Here is a 24,952-nt window from a genome sequence, read left to right as displayed (position 1 = left end):
TGCAGACTTAGATCTATGTAGATACTTCACCAAGTAGAGCAGAGATTCCAGGCACAGGAAATATTCACCTGGAAGTTATTTTGAAAATTAAATTAACTACATTAAGTAATTGCCTACCCAGCAGAAAAATCATCATATAATCTCTTCCATGTATGCGTTTATGGTCTATTAGTCAGTGCCTCTAAGTTCAGTATAGGCCTCCTGGGGCAAAAAGCAGACACCTGTTTAGGCACCTGGAAATTATGGTGATAAGTGCATTGAAGATGCTTACAACAGGCTGAAGTAAATAAAGATGTTGATTCACATATGTGATTCAGATTATTCCAGTGCTGGTGCACAATTAAGTTTCCTGCAGGTTGAGTGTTTGTAATGCAGAGCTGTGCTTTGGGTGTGGCTGTTTGAAGATAGTGAGATAATAAAATTCTGGAGCAGCGATGTTGTGTGTTTTACTGAGAAACTAAAGTACGTGCTCAGGGATTCCAAAGCTGATGCCTGCTTGCCTCTTCTAAAGTGTGAGCAGCCCTTCTGCTGCTTCTTTGCTTGCCTTTTTTATTTTGCCTTTACCAAATGGGAGCTGTGAACGTTGATGTAAAGGGTGAGCTCTTCTGTAGATCGGCAAAGTAGAGACGTAACTTGAGCACAGCCAGGTCGGTAGTGCTGTGCAAGGTCACATAGCATACTGTACCGCTTAAAAACAGGCTTAAGATGTGCTGTGCTGTTGACTTCATGTATATTCAAACAGAGCAAAGCCACAAATAAGAGGTTCCATAATCATGGATTTTTTGGGAGTCTGAAACATGATGACTTGGTGTCTTACTTGTGCTGTAAACCACTTTTAGGAAGTCTCACTTGATGTGAGGAGGCAAGCAAAGGATGTAAAGGAAGATGGGGAGCCTATTTTATCTAAAGTTAACAATCCAGATGAGAGGAACTGTGCTGTAAGGTAAGTGTGTCTTAATTTCTGTCTTTAAGAGATTTCTCATGACAAGTCTGTGTTTTTCCTGGCCCTAACTGGAAGCTTTGCTGTGATACTTTCAGAATTGTTACAGTGCCTTTTCTCTTACTTGCCTGCTTCTCTTCACATGCTTCAACCTGTATGATAGAACTAACATTGGGACTGAAATGTATGGGGACTCTAGGGTGAGCCTGAAGAAATTGTCAAGTGTTGAGTGTATTACAGTTTGTTCCAAGCCAGATGATTCTAACTTGTCTGCATGGGATGATTCAGATATTTTTCATATTTATCAGTTCTGGGGTTGATTTGTTTGTTCTGTGTTTGTCTGGTTTTTGGGGGGTTGTTTGGATTATTATTCTTTTGGGGGGGTGGGGGAGGAGGTGTGGGGAGCAGAGTGAGGATGGGAAGGGGGAATATTTGTGGTTTCCCAGAAGAGCTTTCCAGTATTAGCTTTGGCAAAGACAGCACGCTGCTGGAACACAGTAGTGCTGTAAATTGGGCTTTTCTCTACTTGTTTCTTTGCAGACTATGCAAACAGAAACCACCAAAAGCTGTTTTCCCATTTGAACAGCTTTGCTTTTCTCTGTTAATTCATGTTTTAATTAAATGTTTTCAGACCCTTTTCAAATGTCCAACTGTATTGACAATGCAGTTAAAATCCATAAATGTCTAATATGCAGGAGGGTGCCCTCCTGCTGGCCCTCATTTTGTTGGAGCCGTTGTAAAGTAAGCAGTGATTTCAGTGATCACTGATAACTTCAGCTGCTTAAGTGGTGTGTGGCAGCTGAACTGAGATTTGCACACGCTGCTGTCACCAGGCTTGGTGGCTCCCTTCTTTGCAACAGAAGAGACAATGTGTAGGGGAAAACTAACATCCATGGGGTTTCCTTGGTTCTGTAAGTGATATTAATCTCTCACAGGGAGAGACAATCACGAGCTGTTGCAAACACATATTGCAGTTTGTAAAAATTAGCATTTATTTGTGGGTTTATGCAGTACTTTGCATTGCTTATGGCCCATCTGCTATTTTTCTGTCTCTTTGTAGCCCTTTGTACCTACCGTAGCGATTTCAAACCCAACAGCCCGTGAGTCTGTGCCTGTGTGCGCATGTGCGTGCAGGGGAGCTTGGGCTGGAGGGGAGGCGGGGTAGGGGGAGGCAGCCGCACAAATCAGCCAGGAGCAGACATGCTTCTGTAGGCAGACAGCATCTCTGGACAAGTAAAATTACTTCCATCCACCAGTGCTGAACTCTAGTCACAAAAGCATGTGAATAATACTCCTACGCCAGCACTTTCGCAGCGTTTGTGCAGCACAATTCCTGCTTTATAATCCCAGAATCCATGAAAATCACATGCCGAGCCACCAGCTGCAGCAACTGTTTTCCTTTTTTAAGCCAAAGCCTGTTTTGACATAGTACTTCAGGATCTGGCCAGTTCACTGCATTAAGGAAGAGATTTGTGTGTTTTTACTGGTGTCTTTTGCAGCCTTCCCCTCACCACTGCTGTTATGCAGAGGGCCGATACTGCTTTGAGATTTCAAAACCAATATTTAACCCCCCATGAATCTCCTATTTGGGCATTTGATTCCTGTGTGGTGAAGTGCCACTGCATTGTGGTGACGGATTGGCTGTCCTGTGGGAAAGAATATGTATTTTCCTGTGCTCCTGTTTAAGTAGGGCATTCTGGTGCTCAAAAAGAGCTGGGCTCATCATGTCATGAATTGATTTTATGGTTTTCGAGCTGCCCTAAAGGTATTCAGTATCCTGCTTTTAAAAGCTAGCAGTCTGCAAGTGGATAGAGCATTTACCTAATGCAGGGTATGTTCTAGAACATGAATATTAACCAAACCTAAGGTTTTCTTTGGAGATTAGGTTTTGGACTGTTTTGCTAATGGCACTTATTTAGTGCTGCTGAGGGCCTGCGTGGTGCAATTGTCTTTGTGCCACTAAAGCCAGTGTGACCATGCTGTACACAGGGGTAGCCCGTCAGCATTTATGTGGTTTGGATGTGTAGGGACCCAAGCTAGGAGCCAGCTGTGGAGTCCACAGATGCCTTCTCGGGCTCAGAGACTGTCCAGTGCTACAGGGTGCCTCTGGACTCCCCTGATTACAGTTGTTTGCTTGTTTGTTTGAAAAAACCAACCAAAAAACCAACAGGCTTTAAGTAAACTTTGAATGTTTACTATGCAGCTTCCCTGATCATTTTCAGGAGAAATGTGAGTGGTTTTGATGCACTGACTTTAGAGTGAGAGAGAGTTGGAGTATTTTAACAGCAAGTAGTTTTTTAAAAAATGAATGTTAAAAAGTGGATGATAAGTAATTTATTTTCTCCTGGGCTCTTTTGGCTGTTGCTGTTGGTTCCTTTTGCTGCAGTGTTTTGTGTACGTGTGTGTGCTCCGTCTAGCACACGCTTGCAAATCCTAAATTAACGTTGCTTCTGAAACTTGGGAGTTTAAGTTGATGAAGATAATTTGTGAATTCCTTTCATCTCTGGACTGTATTTCCCCCTCTGAGATTACTGAGTGCTTATAATGAATTCAGCTTGCTTTATCTCCCTCTTTAGAAAAGCTGCAATGTGTTCTTCCGAACTGCTGTATTTCCTAGCTTGGGGCAGTATCTTTATAGGGAGAGGAAGTAGTGGCCACTAGTAGCCATTATCTCCTATGCAAGAACCAAACCACTCTTGTTGTGAACTTACAGGCATTGTTATACTAAGGACTGATGCAATTCCAAGGATGTTCTTAACCTGAAGATTGGTTAAAAGTGTTACATGAGTTGCTGGTCTGCAAACCTAAAATTGTTGGGGTTTTATTTTTAATGATACTGCTCCTTCTATATCATATTAATTACAAAAGCTTAGCTTTTGATGGATGTAAAGTCTGTCCTTTAAACATCTCTCCCTGTATTTGTTAAATTATAGATGTTGGTTATATAATTAACTTCCCAATGGAAGTCTCCATAATTTCTAAACTGTCACAGCCCTTCTAAAGGTTAAAGATGGAAATGTGTGCTCTGGGCTGTAGCCTGTGGTTTCCTGCAAGATGACCCAGCACAGATGAATGTCAGTCTGCATCAAAAAAAAACAGTGCTTCATGATCTCATTGTTAAGATTGTGTGTTCTAGAGATGTTGCAGCCATTGGGTTTAGTTACTTTCTAAGAATATTTGACCTGTGTCTCTATTAATTTGTTTCTGCAATGTCTGAGCATTATGTAATTTCAAAAAATGAAAAAGGATTTATGAGATCAGAGGTCCAGAAGACTCTTTCAGCATCTAGTAAGTGTCAAGTACAAGAGCATGACCCAGTGTAGAGCCACAGCATGATTCCACTTCAATGAGACATTTGAGGATGTTTTGTCTACTTCTCTGCTTTAGCAGTTGCTCCTGAGCGGGCTCTGGAAGACACAGGAACTGCCTTTACAATACAAAACCAAATTAAAAATCATTCATTGGTGGGGTTGACCTAAATGCCCAAGAGTAATATTCTAAACCACCTTTGAGAAGCCCCAAACAGGAGCAGGTTCCTGAGTTCGTTATTAGGCACTTGGAACAAAACTGGTTTTTCAAGAACTGGTGGCTCTGGCCTCCATGCTCACTAGGTGGTGCAACAGCAAATTGCTGTGCAAGAAAGAAGGGAGGACCTTCAGCAACACAGGAATGTGATAGCCTTATGTCTTTTGAATTGACTCAGGTGGACAAGAGTTTGCAAATGGATGATATGCCATTTGTATGTGTTTGTACATGTCAGACAAGTGATGAGTTTGTGTGTGTGTATGTGTACCCATACATATAAAGCATGCATTCGTGCTTGATAGTTATTTCTCTATGGTTGTTCAGGTTTTGGCCATTGTGACTATAAGGCCTGATTAACAGAGGGGTTATCAAAGCAATGTGCATTACACATTTGGATACATACATTTTTCTCATGGTTATAATGATAAATGTTGTGCATTAGATACTGGAAATATTCTTGGGAACTACCCAGGTTTTTATAACTCAATTTTAAGCTCTGTATTTTGGGAGTTTTTTTACTGTGTTGTCAAAAGAAGTATGATGGTAAGAATATACAGTGGTAGTAGCTGCTTAACTGGCAGCTTCGGTATTGAAATGCAGAACCTCAGGGGTAGGGGGGTTTATGTTTAACAAACGGCCCATTTGCCTGAGTAGTTAGCAGAACTTTGCTTGCAGGTGTGGTATCACATACAGCTTTGAAACTTAGATTATTTACGCTGGAAACATTTGTAGCATCAAACAGAGGAGTTTTCTCTGAATGAATATTGCAGGATGAATGTGTCTCAGTCCTTGTAGGGCTTATCAAGACATCACCGGAGTTGCACAAGTAAAATGTTTTTACCCTCTTCCTTTTCTTCTTGAGGAAGAAGTCATGTGATCTTCTGCAACTGCTTCCTTATGAATGAGTGAAAAAGTACTTTGGCAAACCTTCCATTCATGTATTAACAAGCTTCAGTTTTTTTTGTGTGAAAGAGAAGCAAGTTGTCTGTTTTACACTTCACCTAGAGCTGCTGTAGCTTTTCACATAAATTCTTTGAAGGGAATTATTCTCTATCAGTTTACTGAGTATAGAACGACCTAATAAGTAGTATTTTGTAGCAAACAAATGATGTGTGGTTAGTTTGTGTAATGTGCAGTGTACTGATGGTTTCTACATTCAATTTACTCAAGAGATCATAAAGTGAAGCGTTCGTTTCTTAAAATACATTTAATAAGGACTATTAAAGGTTTAATTGTTCTTTTTTGAGGAAGATGAATTATTAAGTAAAAGGGAGAAGAAAAACATGCTGTTCCTGTAGCCAGGACATAGCAGTTTGGCTGAACTAATGCTTCAGATAGTTGGATTCCTAACAGTAATGAATTTACATGTGGGAATGCCTTCTTGCACGAAATTAGAAATAATCATAAAAAAAGGCAGTTTCCCCGTTCCAGAAGTTACTTGCAGCTATTTGTTGTCATCTGGAGGAAGTGCAGGAGAGCCATCATGCACCCTCACAGGCTCTAAGCTGTTAACAAAGACTTCCACTGCATGAGCTTCTGAAGCCCATGCTGTTTAGACTGGCATTTCTTTATCATGAGGTATGGATTATTAAGGCCTCTGTCAGACCACTCTTTCTGCCAGTGCTGTCCTTGTATATAGTGTGTGGAGTAATGGACAATGCAGTACAGTCTTGGGCTACTTCTAAGGTTTTGTTTACCTGAAACTGGGAAAACACTGCTGTGGCTCTTCTCATGTGTGTAAAGGCAACCAAGAAGGAGTCCAGCAGCATCTCTTCAGCTGTTATGAGCTCCCTGAGATCCTTTATCTTCCTTAGATGTCTGTGAATACAGTGCATGTTTCACTGCCATGAGCTGTGTCTGTCCAGCACACTCGTGTGCATGTGACTGACAAATCAGTATCACGCTTTGAAATGGTGTAACCTGGAGTCACTGATGCATGGAGGAAGTTCATGCTTAAAGACACAGGCCAAAGGTCCACCAGAGCATGTTGCCTTTCTCAGTCTGAGCTGTAAAAGCTCCTCAGAAAAAATAAACCCAGGCAAACATGGATCCATGGTGCTCGGGATGCTCACCCAGCCCCTGCACTAAGAGGTCGGTCTCTGCATAGTTTTACATGACACCCCCTGATGCGTTTTTGTGTTCTAGAGGTGCCTGACTGCTCTTGGATCATCTCTACTTTTGACATCCCTATTTTTTTGTTTTGATGTGTTGTGAGGAAAAGCACCTCTTCTGGGGGTGGCTGGGTGGAGTGTCTTCTCAGTGAAAGGTGTTTTATGGCCTTGCCCATCCTTGTTTTCTGTCTGCCTCTCCACATTCTCACGTTCCTTTTGGAGCAGTGGGGGAGCTGCAACAACATTATGATACACTCTGAATTCAGAACAACTTGGTTTGTGTTTTGGTTTTGTTGGTGTTGGTCGGTTGGTTTGTTGCTGCTGTGGTGTACAGAAAAGATGTATTCATAGTATCATAGTATCAGTCAGGGTTGGAAGGGACCACAAGGATCATCTAGCTCCAACCCCCCTGCCATGGGCAGGGACACCCCACACTAGATCAGCCTGGCCAGAGCCTCATCCAGCCTGCTCTTAAACACCTCCAGGGACGGGGCCTCAACCACCTCCCTGGACAACCCATTCCAGGGCTTCATCACTCTCATGGTGAAGAACTTCCTCCTCACCTCCAGCCTGAATCTCCCCACCTCCAGCTTCATTCCATTCCCCCTAGTCCTATCACTACCTGAGATCCTGAGAAGTCCCTCCCCAGCCTTCCTGTAGGCCCCCTTCAGATACTGGAAGGCCACAATTATTCCTAGAACAGTCTGTGAAATCCAGCTTTTCCTTTGTGCATAGCAGGAATTTTAGTTATGCATCCTTGTATATGTTGCTGAGGTGTCCTGCAGCAACAGGGGGTAACACTGACTGTGGGTGCGTGCGGTGTGAGCAGGTTTTTGACCAGCACAGCTCCAGGGTGAAGTGATGGAGCTCAGAGAAGTGAGTAGGTTCAGAAGCATCAGGGAGAGTGATAGGGGAAATTGTGAACTTTCCCAAACTGAGCTTTACAAAAAGAGAACAGGAGTTAACTCTCAGTGGAGCAGAGGATTTGTTGTCCTCTCATCAGCAAGCACCCCAGGCTTCCTCTAGTAACTCACATGTGCAGGGTCAGTGGGAACAGGCAGCTACCCGGCAAAACAAAAAAGGCACTGCTGAGGCAGAAGAATAATGAAGAGGTGATGTGCCACAATCAGCACGGCTTGACCAAGGGAAAATCCTGCCTGATAGAGCAGGGAGCAACACTACCACCCTGCTTAGCTGATCTCTTCAACCACACTGTGTTTATACATTTGTTTTGCTTGAATAGTTCTGGATTTTCCTCATTTGGGTAGGACTTTAGTTAGTCCTTTAGTTAGGTGGGTGTTGTTTTAACTACTGTTTGGAGAGGACAGAGAAAGGTAGAGGAAAAGCAGTGTTGATCTGGGACTTTTGATAGACATTACGTGTTTTCTTTGAGTTTCATGTGTTGTATCTTTTGTCACATGTTACCTCTTAGCATTATACCATCTGGCTTGTTCCTTTGAAAGTGTTCCTCTCATGTATGTAAATGCCCTTTGCAAAATTAAATACCACAGTGGGGATTCTTGATGTTTCAAGAATGACTAATCTAAATACACAGGCCATGGACACAGGGTAGCTCTTTGAGTAGCAGTTTTCAACCAGAGTTTTCTCATACCTCAGGATCAAGGCATGATAAATTGTCCCACTTGCTGTCTTTTTCTTCCTCCTGTTATCCATTTGAAAACTTTCAGGTTGCTTGAACTGACAGATGTGTGGTTCTTCAAGACTATCCCAAATGCATTACTTTGGGATCTAGGATTGCTTGTGGCTCAATAAGAGTGCTGAACCTTGCAGGCTCCTCGCGTTGCTTTGACGTTCCTTGCTCTGCTAGCAGTACTCAGCCTGTCAGCTGTCAGGTGCACCAGGTTGGTGATGCTCTGCTCTGGCTCACCAGCAGTTGCTGGATCTTGTTAAATGCATGCTGGACTATCTCCAGAGCCTGGGCTTGTTTCACAGTATGTTACACTAGTGTCACCCTGTTTCTCCTGCATAAGATTTGCTCGCTCCCCACACATTTGAAAGTGTGGTTTCTTCCTCTGGCTGTGTTAGGTGAATTTTGACTCTCTGTTTCTAAACTTGAGGGTAGCTACCACACCACACATATCCCCTTTTAATATTTCCATCTTCTTATCACTGAGCAAAGTTCCTTTCACTCAATTGCTGCTGCCACCTCTGTTCTCTACTGTGCATGTAGTGACAGCTAGGGATATGCGAAGCCGCTATGGTCTGATAGAATGCATGCATCAGAGGGTAGCTTCTTCTTAAAGGAAATTTTCTTCCCTTGTCCACAGAAGTAAATGTTGCCAAGCTGGGAGAAGTCCTAGATGTGTTGAGTAGGGAGGTTAGAGATAAGTCTCCAGTGGTTATAAAAGCATCATATACCAATGTACTGTAGACTTTACTTCCCCCTAAATTACTTGACAAAAAGCATCTTTGCAAAGAGGTGACTGATTAGTCTCCTCAGTGCAGCAGTCCATCTTTTTCTAACATATGGAGTGGCTTTTGTGGTGTTCCTGTGTTAAAAGCTAGCCTGTGAAATGTTCACCTTCTGCTGTAAGCCCGGAGGCCACATGGATTATGATTTGTTGTCGTGCAGGAAGCTGTTTGTGCCAGTAAATTTGAGCAAAGTTTTGTGCTGAAAGGAAACGTGACAGCTATAGCTCCCTTTCTCCTGCATGGACTGCAGTCTGTTGCGTTGTATTATGCAAACAGAGGAGTTGTCTTGAAGGCATTCTCTCTCTCTCTTGAAATCAAATAAACAGCTTTGGAAACTACACAAATTTTAGGGGGGATAGGAATATTTTAGGGGAGGATATTAACTGAGTACCAGTGCTGTACTTTAGTATCTAACCACTGTATGTGATTTTTGCATGCAGTAGGAATAGCATTTTCCTCTCAAAGTGATTATCTTTTAACTGATCTTTTAATGCATATCAAAGCATCTCCACGGTTTCTCTGTTGAGTCTTTAACGTGCTCTTGTAGAAAAATTAAAGGGAGTTTGAGCTTCCCTCTGATGAAGGCCCCAATGCCTTTGGTTTCTAAAGATGGAGTGTGGGGGTGGCAATTTGCTCTTGCAGCATGAAAGCATTTAGCTCTTCCCCTGCAGAATCTCCAGCAAGAGAAAATGCCTGTACACACAACACATGCAAAAAATTCAAGCTGGAGGGCTGTTCTTGGAGGCTCCTCTCTAAAATGAAAGGCTTGGTTATTTGAGCATTTTGCAGGAGGGAGCTCAATAATACACCGACACTTGAAAATCATTTTAGAGATTTAAAACCTGCAGAAGTGTTGTTGCTGAAAAGGGCATTATGATATTCACAAATGGAAGGGAAAACCCTTCCAAAATTAAAGGACTTGTAAAATCTTCTTTTTTTTTCCCTTTAATAACCGAAGCCAGGGTGGTGGGGGAGGGAAAGAGCTTTGAAGTCTCTGAGATCTTTTCCCTGAGGTCAGAAGTTTCTGATGATGTAACGTACAATACAGACCAAGCCTTCACTTATCAAGGTTAAAGTTGACAGAGCTTGTATGAACTTGTCAATCATAGGAAGCAGGGAAAAACAAGCCAGCTGTTGTGAGGCATGGCTTTGAAAATCCTCTGTGTTACAGTAAATGAGACGCAGTGCTTGAGATAGATTCAATTCTGCAAGGCTCTAAAACTCACTGGCACATTCATGAGGATGCAAAGCTCGCATAGCCAATGAATATGGGTGAACAGCTGTAAATCCGGGTAAGGCTGTCTTGTCTTTACTGTTAAAGGATGAGAGAAGCAGCCAGGGCTGTGGGCTTTAATTACCTTCTTCTGTCAGTTCTGAGCAGAAATTTTCAGTATTAATTCATGCAGTATTCCTTTTGTTCTGCAGGTCCTAGAGTACAGGCTGCATCTTCTGTCCCTGTTAGCAGAAGCTGCAGTAGTACATTAGGAACAATGCAATGCATGAGACAGAATTCTATTTTGCTCAGCAGGATGGGCTGCTCTCTCCTGATGGGTTGGGAGAATAGGGGGACCGTGAGTTAATTCCAGCTAAGATGCTTTGTGTGCATGTGCTCGCACAGGCACGCTGTTTTTAGCAGCTTTTGTTTTCACAGTTGGCATCATGCACGCTGGAATTAGAAGGCAGTGCCTTTCAAAAATACTTGTTTTCTGGACTGAGGGCTGCAGTGCTGTTGTTGTGGCTCAGGGTGCCAGGCTCGGGGTTCCTCTCAGCTAGGGGTGGTGCGAGAGCTTTTCATCTTGTCGTTTTCCTGGCAAGCCTCTTACTGTGTGTGCAGGCTCACACGAAGACCTTCTCCACAGCAGCAGGAGATATTAGCTGGGAGTGTGAGAGAATTGGATGCGACTATTGGAAGCCAGCGGTGAGTGCAGCTTTGAGTGGAAAGATGTCTGTTGAAATGTCTGCATGTGCATGCTAATTCATTTAAATAACTGATTTAGGAGTTTTTTTTCCTTTAGAGATGAGCTGTGAGTTCATTTTGCTGCCTGCCTGAGAAACTCAGGTGACCTGGCTGTTATTCACAGTGTTTTCATTTTATAGCTTCTGTTCTGTTACTGAGTTTTTGTTCAGCTGCAGGCAGCTGTTTTCAGTAGTAATAGCAGCAGCATATCAGAGGAAGCACCCTCTAGATGTTAAAAAATAGCACTCAAAGGAGTGACAACTGAAATGGAGGTGGGTTTTGTTGTTTTTTGGTTCTAATTGACAAAATAATCATTTTCTTCTGATGTATTTATTCTAACAGGACTGTGATTTCCTTGTTAGCAGTGTTCAAAAGTACTGTCTTTTGTCTCTGCAATGGTTGCCATTTGTGCAGTATGATGGCTCTTGTTATACTACTGGGATATTCTGATGATTGAATTCAGTGTGTAAGTATAGAACACATTAACTGGTTGACTTAAGTGAGCAGAAGTCATTTTAATTTCATGCAGATGATCCCCTGTGTGCTAGGACAGGCTTGCAGCAGATAAAGCAAGTAAGAATACAGCCATAAATTTAGCTTTTATCATTGATTCTTGGTGTGCAGGAGAACAGAGGAGGGGCTTTTATTTTCTGAACTAAGGAAGGAAAATCATCCCTCCCTCTGCCCCTTCCCCCCAGATTCTTCACATCTGTATAAAGGCCTTTATTCTGTGATGAGAAAGCTAATTTTAATTGGATTTTGATTTTTCCTGTGGGCCTATGCATTGTGCTGTTACCCATGACTGACTGGCCTACATTTCATCCATCAAAATATCTTTGGTTATCTGCTGCAGAACTGAGTGAGTGTGGATTTATTTCTGAGTGTCATGGGGAGAGAGAGAGCATTTTTAGAAAAGGAAGGAATATGAAAACTCCTTGCTGTGTATGTTGCCATGCAGGCAGGAGAGGAGAGGAGAGGACAGGAGAGGAGAGGAGAGGAATTCTGGTGGGATGGATGAGTGGTGAGCAGCGCTTGTTATCGTATTTCATTCTGTGATAAAGCCAGGTGATAATACAAGGGCTGTTAAGCTAGAGTGACATTTTGCTTTATCACATTTGGTGCAACAACTAAGCTGTATTTAGTGTGACTGAATAAACAGATAGCTGCCATCAAGGCACAGATAATGTTAAGGGACATTCAGATACAGAATTGGAAAACCAAGACTCGCATGATGATAAGTGGATGGTAGTGTAACAGTAACGTGCCATGGGGCATACTTTGTGAGACAGGGGTGGTTGTGTACCTTCAGCTGCCTTTTGAAGTATATCAGGGCATCTTTCTTTTTTTCTCTCTCTCTTTTTTTTAGGAGTGTTTTCTCAGCATTCATTATTCTTTTCATTTTAATGTGTGCTTTGGATTGAAGACTGTTTACTTCAGTAGTGCTGCTGGGATGCTAGTTGCCATCATCTGCCTCTTCAGACCAAGACATTGAACAGCTCTACATGTGCTGTGCCTTGTCCTGGAGTGACTGTTATGGTACATTCATTGTGGTTAAATGATCCATTTTCTGAAGGGTCTTTTATTCTACATATTTGTCTTTAAAGATTTCTAACTAGTTTTGTTCTCATTTGGCATCTTTTGAGTATGCTTCCTGTGTCACTGTGTGGTGGATAGTGTTATACTGACTCAGAGTGATAGCAGGTGCAATGCTCATCAGAAGAATGATCCACTAGCCATTGTATCGGATGTCTTTATTGTGGTGTTCCACTGTTAGTGTCTCCTAGGCATTGCAGTAGTAAAACCAATTTAAAGAGTTTCAAAACCTGTGGGGTCCAGGAGCCTGTGAAAGAAAAAGAATATAGGATTCAGGTAATGAGTCAGATCCTTGGAAGATACCTGCAAGTGAAGTGCTGACTCGTGTTAGGATCTGTAGAGATCTTGGGCTTGATTCAGTTGGCTAAACACAGGCATCTTGTGAGACCTCAAACAGCCCAGTGTATCCTGCTTGGCTTCCAGATGCCACTTCTTAGGGCAGCTGATGCCTTTGAATCTTTAAAGTTCTTGAAATGGTAGAAGACACCTGTGTTTGGGTAATTAAACTCATCCCCTAGACAGTGAAACCAATGCATGATCTGCTTGTAGAGACGAGGATGGGCTGAATCTGTTTGATTGCACTGACCATATTAATATGGATTAGGTCTCAAACCTTTTCCTAAACTTCAAGCAGTCTTGCCTTGTGTCTCCTGTTCCAACTTGGCAGTACCCTGTTGTCTTTACCAGGACTAGATTTGGTAGAATAAACTGCTCTATTTGTAGACTGTTGCAGAAGTGCTTTTGGATCCCACTGTGCAAAATGCCAGGCAAATAGACAATGAAAACATCATTTCAGCACATAAAATTCACAGTTGAAAAAGCATATCATCAAGGGCTCTGCCTCTACAAACAGGGTTTTGGCATAAGCAAAGACAGTGTATGACAATTGCTTTAAGCCACATAATTATCTGCTTCAAGCCAGGTCAGTTCTTTGATCCACTTTTCTGTGGGGCTATACAATTCCTATTGCTAATAGAATGGAGAGAGCAGGAAGACAAAATCAGAGTGGGCTGAGAAGATATTTGCCTCTTCAGGCAAAATGTCTGCATCAGTTTAAAGGTACTGCAAAACTGTGGCCTTGATGCTGAAGAGGTTGTTGTTATAGTAAGGTGAGAAATGTTATGGAGGAGTCATACTCAGATATGAAAGCCTTTTTCCAGCGTGGCTTGTAGTTTGAGAAGGAATGTAAGCTAATCAGAAACAGCCATTCCGTTTGCTGTCCGTGCCAGTAAGTTGGTGCAGGACAATTCATTGCTAACATAACTGTGCTGATGTTTCATGGTGAGACTTCTGTAGAGATGCTGGCTCTTTAACAACGCTGCATTTTTCAAATGCTGGCTGCTGCAGCTTTGCACGGCTTATCTAGTCTGGGATTTTAAAGTTGGAGTGTCTTGTGGCACACTTTGTCTTGGCTTTTTGCAGCAATGGTAAATCAGACAAGAGTCAGAAACACTGAGTTGATGGAAGTGACTTTCATTTACTGAGATGCTCAGTCAGATCCTTCTACCTCTCTGCCCAGATTTAGTCAAATCCTGAGTATGGGGTAAATGGAGGAAGTGGTTTGGGGTTGGTTTTTATAGCAACCAAAAACGTTATCCTTCTGATAGGCATCTGCACAATGATTCATTTTGGTAATTGTGTGCTGACTCCCCTGGCAGAGTCCTGTTGACATGTATGTGTATATATAGCTCTGCATGGTTTGACTTGCCTGTAATAGCTTGTACTGCTGTTAGCTTGTACCTGCTTTGTTAGAATAGCCTCTTGTGTTACTGCTGCAGGTGACTGGACTGGGGAGGAGACTTAGTTGATTTCCTCAGCTTAGTGTTCTCTTGGCCCTTACATTTCGTTTGTGGATGTGTATACCCCAAGCTAAGGGAGCCGGAAGGAGACTGAGAGATGTACTTGTCTATTTAGTCTAGAAACACTTAGTGCTATTATAGAAATAGATACACATTTCCATTCCCACAATGGTAAATGGGGGTGGTGTGTTTGGCAGCTATGACCATTATGTAGAATGTGCAAACAGCAGAGCAGAGCTCCTCACAAGTTCACCTGGTTGATGAGGCTCAAGCTCAGCCTCTTGTTTCTCCACTCAGACATCCCCTGGGGGAGTTGAGCCCTCTTAGGAAGGAGAGCTGCTTGAAAAGGTGGTGCCTGTTTTTTCACAATGGAGCAATTCCTTTCTTTGCAGTTAGAAGCAGATTTGGGCTTTCTGCCCCCCACTATTTAGATATGAAGGGTCTTACACCCAAGTGCCAAAAACTGGTACAGTAGAAAAGGCTCATGTTGGCCTCCTCTGCTTGAACTCACCCTCACTGAATACCGCTTTATATCAACAGCATAAGTCTGTTGATGGCACTTCCTTTGCAGTTCAGGTTAAGTGAGTGTTGTAAGTTGTCTGGCAGTCAAAGCTGTAATGTCACCGTGTGTCAGGGATGGGGAACGTGGTGTGAGCTTTCCTGATTCTGTTGTTGCATTTGGATAACTGTGGCAATTGTATCAAGGGAATGCAGGAGCTTTGGGTTTGGAGGTAACTTCCAGTTTAATGTGGTCATGATGACTGGTGTGGTAATTCAGTCAACTGTCGTGTTTTTAGGTGAGTGTTCTGTCTCTCTCACTTTGTGATATTTTGAACTTTATGTTTTTAAATAAGGTAGGTGTTCCTTCCAGTGCTCTCACCCTTGTGTGACCCAGTGGGCCTGCTTTCTGAAACCTCTGTACTTGGGCATAGCTTTACACAAAGTACCGACAGATGTGAAACAGCTTAGTCAATGTCTTGGTATTGATAACAGTGTGACACCTTTGCAGGTTCTTGCCACTGTGTTCTCCTGGGGCTTGAAGCTTGCTTTCTTTCCCTCCTTTCTGAACAGTAAGCTCAAATCTCTCCAAAATAATGTGATAAGCATGTTTTGCATGAGGAGCCACTTTGAATGCAAACTAGCCTCAGTGTTGAATAAGCCACCTTTCCTCAGACCCATTTTCTGTGGCACTGCAAAATGTTTGATTGTGTGGATGCTGTATGAAGGCACATACATAATCTCTGAATTTTATCTCTGTTTGGAATTGCAGTCTCTCTAAAGTTCTCTGTGCTTGATTCTTCATTTTCTTTCATTCCATTTTGGAAGGTGACAGGACTACTAAAGCTTTCATTGCTTCTGAGCCAGGCTAGTATTAAACAGATGCGGTTCCACGCTTTGGATATGTAAATGTGTGTTATACTCTGTCCTGTTGGCTTCCACCAGCACTTCTACTCCTGATGTGCATGTGAAATTCAGTGTGTACGTTGCAGACTGGCTGAGATAGTGCATGTCATTTGTCTTCACAACATTTTGTGCCATGCCCTTGATTCTTCTGTGCACCTAAGTGCAGCTGTTACACTGTCTTGTGTTATGGTTTATGTACATCATGATGAATAAAGAGGTCTGAAGAATATTTTGGCACAGGTTAACTAGGAGAGGATTGTGTTCTACATGGGTTATCTGGATAATGACAAATGCTGATGTAAGCACAGTACTTCATTTAGCAAATATTTCCATTAAAATTAGTGGAACTATTTGCAGGCCCTGTTCTGCTTCTACTGATCTCACTTGAGAATCCCAGCTAAGGCCAGAGATGCCACGAAACCAAACCCTGCACAGTGCTGGTCATTCTGGCTTTGTGGCATTTTGCTTAACAAAACTGCCCTTTGTCTGGTGTTAAACTAGGAGTCGACACATGCTGCTCTGTGCAACAGCACTGGCTCTGCATTTGTCAGATTAATTTCTCTGAACCAACTGCTCTTAGTTAAGAGCAATATGAAGTGACCTGAGTTTAAACAATTCTCAGCTCATTTCATGCTAAATTGAAAATTTGTCTGTTGAAATTTATCCTTGAATTTCAGTACATAATGTCTCTGGCTTGTGAGGTGACTGATCAGGATTTAGATTGTGGAAAAGATCTCTCCTGGGAGTACAATACTCTTTTATTGCTGATGTGTAAGAATTAGTGTGAAGTACAATGGTTAAAAATCAGATACATCAGGCAGCTCAGTGCAAATGCCCAGATTGCTTGCTTTAGGGATTCTCCCACAACTGCTGAAACATGACAGATCAAAGAACTCAAAAGCAGTAACTTGGACAATAACCAGACCCTACAGGTGTGAAAGTAAAGCCCACCTCTCATCAGTTGTCTTCCCAGGATACTTCATTTTAAAGATCTGTCTTAACTAAAGCAGCAATGCAGTGTGTAATTACACTTATTTCACTTTCCTATTTGATGTACTCCTATCTGGGATTTCGTTCTCTTACACACCTATAGACTCACTCTCAAAACAGGTACAGTGATGTTGATAACCTGTTTACACTGAAAATTGAGGTTAGCATTACCTTACAAATTGGCAGGGAGAGGTGCCTCTTTCACAGTCCTCGTGGAAGAAAGCTTGGCCAGTGCATGCCTGCAGGGTTCTATTGCTAAATACAGAGACCACTGCTCTAGGTAGTATAAATTATATTAGCAGCTTTCTGAAGCCTTTAACCTCTCTGTTTCAGCTTTTCTAAGCACACAGTGTCTCTTCAGCCTCCTTTAAGCGGAGAGCAAACCTGTCTCTTCTCAGGGCTCCAGAGGTACTTTTGGTTTTTTCCCTGCCTTCTGTTTCTTTCCCAATTTGTCTTTATCTGGTTAGCACAAATGAAGTCCAAGTCTTGTGGCAACACACAAGCCCAGAGCTGCAAAACCCTGTTTCTTGGCTAGAGAAATGGAAAGCATAAAATTGGAATAACCCCCAAAATATTTCTAAGATAAGGCCTTGTTGGCCATTCTTTGTCATTTGTGCTGACAGGGCAAAAGAGGCTCAAGTTTAAAATAAGCCTGGCTGGAAAATACTATCCCATCTAAGTTTCCTTTTCTGCCTTTTTTTCCCAGGAGATACTAATTTTCCCTTTACCAGTTTTGTTATCTTTGGCAAACATTTTTATTTGCACTCATTTAATTTTTCACTAGTTATTGAAAAGTTCAAACTACAGACTCCTAATTAAGCATTCATGGTGTTCAGTCCACATTTACAATGGTCCTGAAGTATTGACTTTGCACGTGGAGAAGAAACTTGTTTTCTGCATGTTGTTACTGACTCTGAGGCAAGAGGAAAGCTAAAGTATTAAGGTTCCTCTTCTTGAAACAGTTTTCTAACTACATTTACACCTTTGACTTTGCTGTGTACATCAGTGCACTTAACTAGGCTGTGCACACCGCACTGCCTTGGGATACAGGGAGCCTGTGTCGCATTTTGTGGTGCTCCATACCCTAATTTAGCTTGACATTATGCTTTAACTAGTCACATTAGATTAGGTGCACCATGTGTGCCCATATGTGAGAGGATGTTTTTGTGATGGACTGTTACCATAGATTGGAGGAGTTGGTGTAAAATACTGGATGTGATCTCGGTGTTTATGCTTCCCAGATCAGTGCTGTGGCCTCACACTGAAGGAAATAAATCAGCAGCATGCTAACGAAGTGTTCTTCTCTCCAGGAAAGCTGACACAGGGGCCCTAAGGGAAAACCCACGGGAGAAGAGGGATCAGCTGGACTTGAATTTAGACCACAAGTGGAAGGCATCTGTCAGACCTTTGCATACACAAGAGCCTGCAGTTCTGCCTCAGGAGACGCGGGGGAGGTCTGGGACATTGCCTAGTGATTACCGATACTCGCAGGAAAACGTGAACGAGAAGAGCAGGGACTGCAGCCTGCCTCATCTCCCTTGCTCAGAGCCACAGAACCTGAATGAGAACCACTCCTGTCCGTCTCGTGGCAAAGGAGAGGAAAACCACAGGATCGAGGCAGTACTGCTTAACAAGAAGCGTGGACCTGCTCCTCAGAGGCCACCCCCACCTAAAAGAGACAAATACAGGCGACCAGATAACTCTGCACCATTGCTTGGCACCTCCTCTGAATCTCTGCTAGCGGTGCCCAGCCAGCCCTTTCTGTCCTCATCCCCCAGCTCTGCTGAAGTGTTAGCCAGTCACTCCTCTCTGTGTCAGAGTCCTGCAGCTTTCAATGGCAAAGTGAAGAGTGCTCATCCACAGCAGCTCCAGCAAGCATCCTCCACAGAGAATGTTTGTCAGCACTTAGAAGAGAAATTGCACCTTAGGTCTGATTCTGTGAATACCAAATACCGGCATCTTCACAAAGCTGGCATGGAGACATCGAGGTCCCCTTCTCCTCAGTTTGCACCACAGAAGCTCACTGATAAGCCTCCTGTGTCTGTACAGGATGAGAACCCAGCCAGGTACTAGATGTAACTCCTTGACTATTTTATTAACACTTTTTGCCCGGTTACAGCTTATTAATGATTTATTCATTTTCTTTAGTGAAAGCACATCCTTCAGGTTCATTAGTCATGAGCTGTCCAAGCATGTCCTAAAGAGACCTAAGACTTGTAATTGATACCATTGGAGTCCTTCAGCTGATCTGTGGTTTCTCTTAGTTTGCTGAAGCTGTTCAGGTGTTACAGCTGGCAGGTGCCCAAAACTGAGCACAGTGCTCGAGGTGTGGCCTCCCCAGAGCTGAGTCCCAGGGGACAATCCCCTCCCTGCTCCTGCTGGACACAGCATTTCTGATCCCAGCCAGGATGCCTTTGGCTTTCTTTGCCACCTGGGCACACTGATTGCTCATATTCAGTTGCTTGTTGGCTAGAGTCCCCAGGTCCCTTTCTGCCAGACAGCTTTCCAGCTACAATTCCCCATGTGGCTGTGACCCAAGCGCAGCACCTGGCATTTGGGCCTGATGGAGCTCAACCCGTTAATGTTGGCCCATGGATCCAATGTATCCAAGTCTCCCTGGTGCAGATCAGCACTCCCACCTAACTTGGTGTCATCAACTTACTGATTACACACTCTGTCTTCATCAAGATCATCAGTAAAGATGTTAAGTATGTCTGCAGAGCACTTGAGGCAAGCCAGTACCTATTGGGAGGTTGAACATTCATTCAGAAGCAAATATGCCATTAAAATGTAAGATACAACTTACGAACATGTGAAGCCAAAGAGCTTTTGTTATTCCTGTTGAAGGTGAAGTGCAGTACAATAATGTGTAGGTTTATTTTTAAGGAAAGTGGCACACCCACACTTGGAGGAAAAGAGCCATATTGTGTCTTGCTCACTTCTGAAAGGCAGCAAGCGACCCAGCCAGATGAAACCAAATATTTTAGCTAGTAGGCAATGTTCCTTTAGTTGCTGTAGAGCTTCCAAACCCACATTATGGCAATAATTTTTAACTTTCTGCAAACTCTAAACCACTGAACCAGACTTCAGTTTCTCGTATGGTTTGCATACAGTACAGATGTTTCAGTGATGTTATTTAACATGTTATTGTCCAATTTAAAGATCTAAGTTAGCCTCCTCTTTAAATAGTTTGCTTTGCTGCATGTCCAAGGTGGCCCTTTGTGCTCTTGCAGTACATAATTTCTGCTGTAAGCATCCCTTAGTGACCCTGAAAAGCAGTATCCAGAATTATGTGTTGTCGTCTTCAGTAGCTGTTTTTTTTCTTCTTAAAGTACAAAACTAGGACAGTATGGTGAAATTTGTTTATGAAATGTTTGTTTTTTGTGACATTTTACAGATAGATACTTAAAAAACCAACAAACCAACCAGACATAAATGTTGAAGGATTTCCAGAGTTTCCATGTCTGATTGTTGTTGGGTTTGTAGCTCAGCAAAGGCCCAGCCTGCAGGATGCTTCCATCGGGTCTGTTGTTTCTTCCCTTGGAAGAGCTGGGGATTGATTTGAGGGCATCACAAACTCCCCAGGCAGCCAAGCTGCCTGTCAGAGCACAAGCTGAGACCACCATTGGATCTGTATGGTTGAGCTCAAGGCACGCTTGCTTTCATGTGTGTGTCAACAAAGGGGTTAAAATGCAGGTCAGCGTCACTGTTTCAAATCTGGGGCCTGGCTGCTGAGATTGAACCTTCACGTTCATGGAGACCAACAGAGACCCTGTGCTGTGAGCGTGTGCAAGCCTGATGTTAGCATTACTGGAAAATGAGCTCACACCGTTTAACATGTGTGACCAGAAAAGAAAACTCGTGGGTGTAGAGTCTGAGATACGGTGCAGGGGTATGCCATGACCTAGGTATCTTACCTACATTTGGCCTTTCCTTCTAATCTGCAGATAAGAATTGAGGTGCAAGGTTCCTCCATTCCTAAAGATGATTTTTCCTTATTTTCCAGAATTGAGAGGATTATTGACAACAATACCACGGTGAAGATGGTTCCCATCAAGATAGTCCATTCTGAGAGCAGCGCAGAGAAGGAGAGCCGGCAAAGTCTGGCCAGTACCATGGAGCCTCCCGCTTTACCCAGTGGTCTGGAAAAGGACCAAATTAAAACACTCAGCACTTCTGAGCAATCCTATTCACGATTCTGTGCTTACACCAGGCAAGGTGTAGAGCCAGAGCCAGAAGCCAGAACCAAACCAGCTGACCCTCAACCAGCTGAAGAACCTGGGAGCAACCTGAAGGACAGCAGCGCTGCCACACCAGCAGTCAGCTATGTAAAGGCCAAAGAGAAGACCCTAGAAGACTGGAAATCAGAGGAACTAGCAAGAGAGATTGTGGGAAGAGATAAATCTCTAGCAGACATACTAGATCCTAATGTGAAAATAAAGACAACAATGGATCTAATGGTTGGTATATTCCCTAAAGATGAGCACCTCTTAGAAGAAGCTCAGCAGCGCAGGAAGCTCCTGCCAAAAGTTCCTTCTCCAAAAATTTCGGAGGAGAAGTAAGTATTCCTTTCTGTAGGCCAGTAATTCCTTGTAAGCTGCTATGCAAACTGTGTCAGTACTCCCAGAGGGCTGAAGGTAAGGGTCTTCCTGCTGTTGAGGCTTGGGGCTCTTCTAAGACTTTTCCATTAGAATAGCTGTCAAGCATAGCACTGTGATGGTACCATTACTGACAGAAAAAGAACAGTGTAGAACTAAGGAAAAATTAACTCCTCCCATTTCATAGTGATTGGATATGTTACCAAGATCATCCAGTCTGGTAAGTGGGTAGAGAAGGAACAGAATTTTAACCTTTTGAAGTGATGAACATTTGTGAGGATAACTTGAAGTGAGCATGAAAAAATTCCTGGACCTGAAGAAAGAAAGAAAAGATTTAAAGGCTATTACATTTCAGATGTGTTGATGGTCTTTGGTCGTCTGTTTCCTTGGTATGAGCTTTCCAATTAAGCTGCTGCCTTCTTGAGAATGTCATGTGCAATTCCAGGATGAAAAAGGTAAATACATGGCAGTATTCTAAATAAGGCAGTTGGAAAGGATAGTCTCTGTGGCACCAAGGTCTTGCACATTAATAAAATGCAACTTCACATTTTGTTTTGGCGTGAAGTATCTTAGGTCCATTGCAGTTATGAGGGTCTCCTGCACTGCTTCAGCTTCAGCTTTTGGTGGCTGTGTGCTGAGTTCATACAAAATTCCCTCATAATCGGTATTTATTTATCCTGATTACAAAGCTGATGGCTTTCTGTTGAACTGCTTGCTTGCTTGGTGGAAGAATCTAAAAGATTGTCCTTTCTTGTCAGTGATTAGAGTGTCAGGGCAGCTAATAAAAGTTTTGACTTCCTACCAGGAAAGAGGAGCAGAGTGTGCCATCTGCCATCTCCTTGACAACCAACTCCACTTACTACAGCACATCTGCACCAAAGGCAGAGCTGCTTATTAAAATGAAGGACATGCAGGAGCAGCAGCAACAACAGCAGAGTGAGGATGATTCTGAAGATGAGCTGGATCATGACTTATCAGAAAAGAAGGTAAAAGACATTTCCTAGAGTGTGCTGGGACTCTCTCAGTTGCATGCACTTCGTTAACCATGAATTTGTTCGTTAAACACCTCTAAACACAAGGCCTGCTAGGTGTATAAGATCACTTGGGAAAACAGCATGGATTTGGGGTGATATTCTGGGGGAAGTGAGAGGGTGGTGTGTGTTGAGCCTCCACCTGTGCATTTAGGGCCTTCATATCAGGTGCTTTTTCAGCTTAGTGCATCTTTTGGAAGGTCTCAAGAGGGGATGTTTTGGGGAGGTCATTTTCAAATGCTGTTTTCCTTTCTGAACTTTCAATGTATTTCTCTCAGTTGCTATTACAAAGAAGCAGTAGTGCTTCTATATCTCGCTGTAACTGGTGGAAGTTTTAGTTGCTCTATGGTTTTGAAGTTTAGGTTTGTCCTGAGAGAGAAGGAACACACAGACACACCCTTGTTCACAGCTGGGTTTCTTCCTCTCTCTGTGTTTTTTCCTCTCCACTGTTTTTTCCCCACTTGTTACTTTCTTGGGCAACAAACTACTTTGCCCCCTACTTCTCCTATCTCTCAGATTAATAACAGTGGTGGGAGACAGCTAATCAGCTTGGTGGAGTCAGTGGAAAGTATGCATGGCAAGGGAGGCAGTCTACTCTTCTTCAGCCCCATCCTTTGTTGTTTATTTTTGGTCTATGGACAACACAATCATCTTGGTGTTAAAATGAAGATTGGGTGATGTTTCTGTGGTTTAAGAAAGTGTTGTCCCGTGTTAAAATCACTGCACTCATCTCATCAGTGATTTGGCACAATAAAATCATAGTTCCCAGTACAGATAAGTTGGAGGAAATGGTCTGTTTGATCAGTTAAACAGATGTAGTTGAACTGTTTATCTAAGCTTAGTAATGCAGTGGTGTGCAAATCTTTACCGTTGAAGCCGACCCTCTGCTTAACGATTTACTCCCAGGGTGAATTTGGTAATCCAGTCCCAGAGAAATGTCTTCTTATTAAATATTAGCAATATATTTAGTCACTGAGGAGAGCTTCCCACCTCTGGGTCAGTGCAGGCATGGATGCCAGTGCATTTAAGGGGGCTGTAGTGTTTTCTGTTACAGCTCTGTTTTGTTTTTTCATCTCCCTCAGCCTCCCCTCCTCCCCTGTGCCCCCACTGCATTGCTCAGTCAATACAGTGTGCAGTGCTGGGGGCGTAGTGTGGTTGCAGCAGGAGAGCTGCTCTTACCCTTGCACCAGCCAGCCACTGAATCCAACAGCTGCACTACACAGACAAATTAAGGATTTCACTGCATTTTGAACAATGGTGCCACACATGATGCTCACGTCCATTATTCTTGCTAGAACTGGTTTCCTTTCCATTGATTATGGAAAGTATGTATGGAGGCATGTTAAAATGAAACCTTAGTTGTTTGCCCATCAGACTTTTATAAGCAGAAGTGCCATTTATTTGTGTTGCTGTTAACAGCAAAATCATGTTCACCCTTTACATACACCTCCCTACATCCCCCCAGCTCCAGTATAATGCCACTAGCCATGCAAGATAGGAAGAGCTTCTAGCAGAGGTCCCCTGTCTTCTCCTTTGAATATACATATGAATATATACATTTGAATATACACACATACTGCTGCTTACTTCTCTCTCTGCTCCTCCATGTGTGGTAGGATGAGAGTACTCAGTTCAGTGGGCTTTCATCTTGGATCTTGTCAAAAACATACAAAGCTTGTGGTAAGTGGGTCAAGGCATCTTTATAAAACAGCTAGAACAGATAATAGCACATTTTGTGACTTCAGTTACCTCAGGGGAGGGAGGCATGTGCCCAGAACCTGTTCCTTGATCCCTAGAAACCTGCCAATTCTCTTATGAGATGTAATTGCAGGCCACTGTGGAGTAATGGTACTCACTGTCGTTCTCTGCTCTGCAAACTGGGAATGCATGGTGCTTTTTCCCCCCATTTGAATAAGTGTAGGAATTTCATAGAGATGTTAATTTTGGTTCATTTTTTAATTTGGAATCTCTTTATATTCCCAGCCAGCAGGAGTTGAATGTGTCTCATGTGCTGAGTTTAATGTAGGTTTGAAACAATTATAGAATATGGAACAGATGTTGAAGATGCTACAAGAATGATTTTGTAGTAAGCAAAATCCATGTGTGCCTGAGTAGGAATTTCCCCCTTTTCCTTTAGGAAGGTTTCACCAGCTCCTGGAGAGTATAAAAATAACCAAAGAATACCAATTTTCTTCTGCTTTTAGGCCTGAGCTTCACGTGAAATGGGCTGCTGAGCTGAGAGCAGCACAGTTGATGTAAAGCATGCCAAGCAGTGAACCCACCTGAGCAGTACCCTGCTGAGCTCTTTCTGTGTTGCTAGTCAGATTACTGGGAAAAAGTCAAGGCTTTATTGTTTGCTAGTGCAGCACTCACAGCTATAAATTATTCATCATTTCAAGATGTAGATGGGAGCTCTCTGGCTAGTAGATACTGACACAGATTGTCTGCTGCTTAGCAAAAGCCTGTAGTGAGCTCACAGTTGCTGCATCCAAAGGCTGCTTCATCTGGAGAGGAAGCAATCAGTGTTCATAACCTAATTCTTAATATATATGAAAGTCCTAGAGAGGCCAA

The 24,952-nt window shown here is 42.9% G+C and overlaps 1 protein-coding gene across 5 annotated transcripts in view; it reads left to right on the top strand.

Moving 5' to 3' along the window:
• SHROOM2 (shroom family member 2) overlaps window positions 1-24,952 on the top strand; it is a 109,437-nt gene that overhangs the window by 75,809 nt on the left and 8,676 nt on the right. For 2 of the 5 annotated variants that reach the window (XM_068163165.1, XM_068163166.1), the window contains 4 exons: window positions 840-943; window positions 18,063-18,818; window positions 20,759-21,310; window positions 22,156-22,336. In XM_068163165.1, the coding sequence (XP_068019266.1) occupies window positions 840-943; window positions 18,063-18,818; window positions 20,759-21,310; window positions 22,156-22,336 (1,593 nt within the window). Of the gene's footprint in view, window positions 1-839; window positions 944-10,134; window positions 10,302-10,824; window positions 10,928-15,367; window positions 15,429-17,085; window positions 17,161-18,062; window positions 18,819-20,758; window positions 21,311-22,155; window positions 22,337-24,952 lie in introns of those variants that run through there. The other 3 variants (XM_068163169.1, XM_068163167.1, XM_068163170.1) reach the window with 3 other exon arrangements.

This window comes from Melanerpes formicivorus, unplaced genomic scaffold, assembly GCF_026170545.1.
Source record: "Melanerpes formicivorus ecotype bairdi unplaced genomic scaffold, bMelFor1.0.p_v2 SCAF_70, whole genome shotgun sequence".
Classification (NCBI taxonomy): domain Eukaryota; kingdom Metazoa; phylum Chordata; class Aves; order Piciformes; family Picidae; genus Melanerpes; species Melanerpes formicivorus.
The sequence above is the reverse complement of the archived record's forward strand: the minus strand, read 5'-3'. Positions and strand labels throughout refer to the sequence as shown.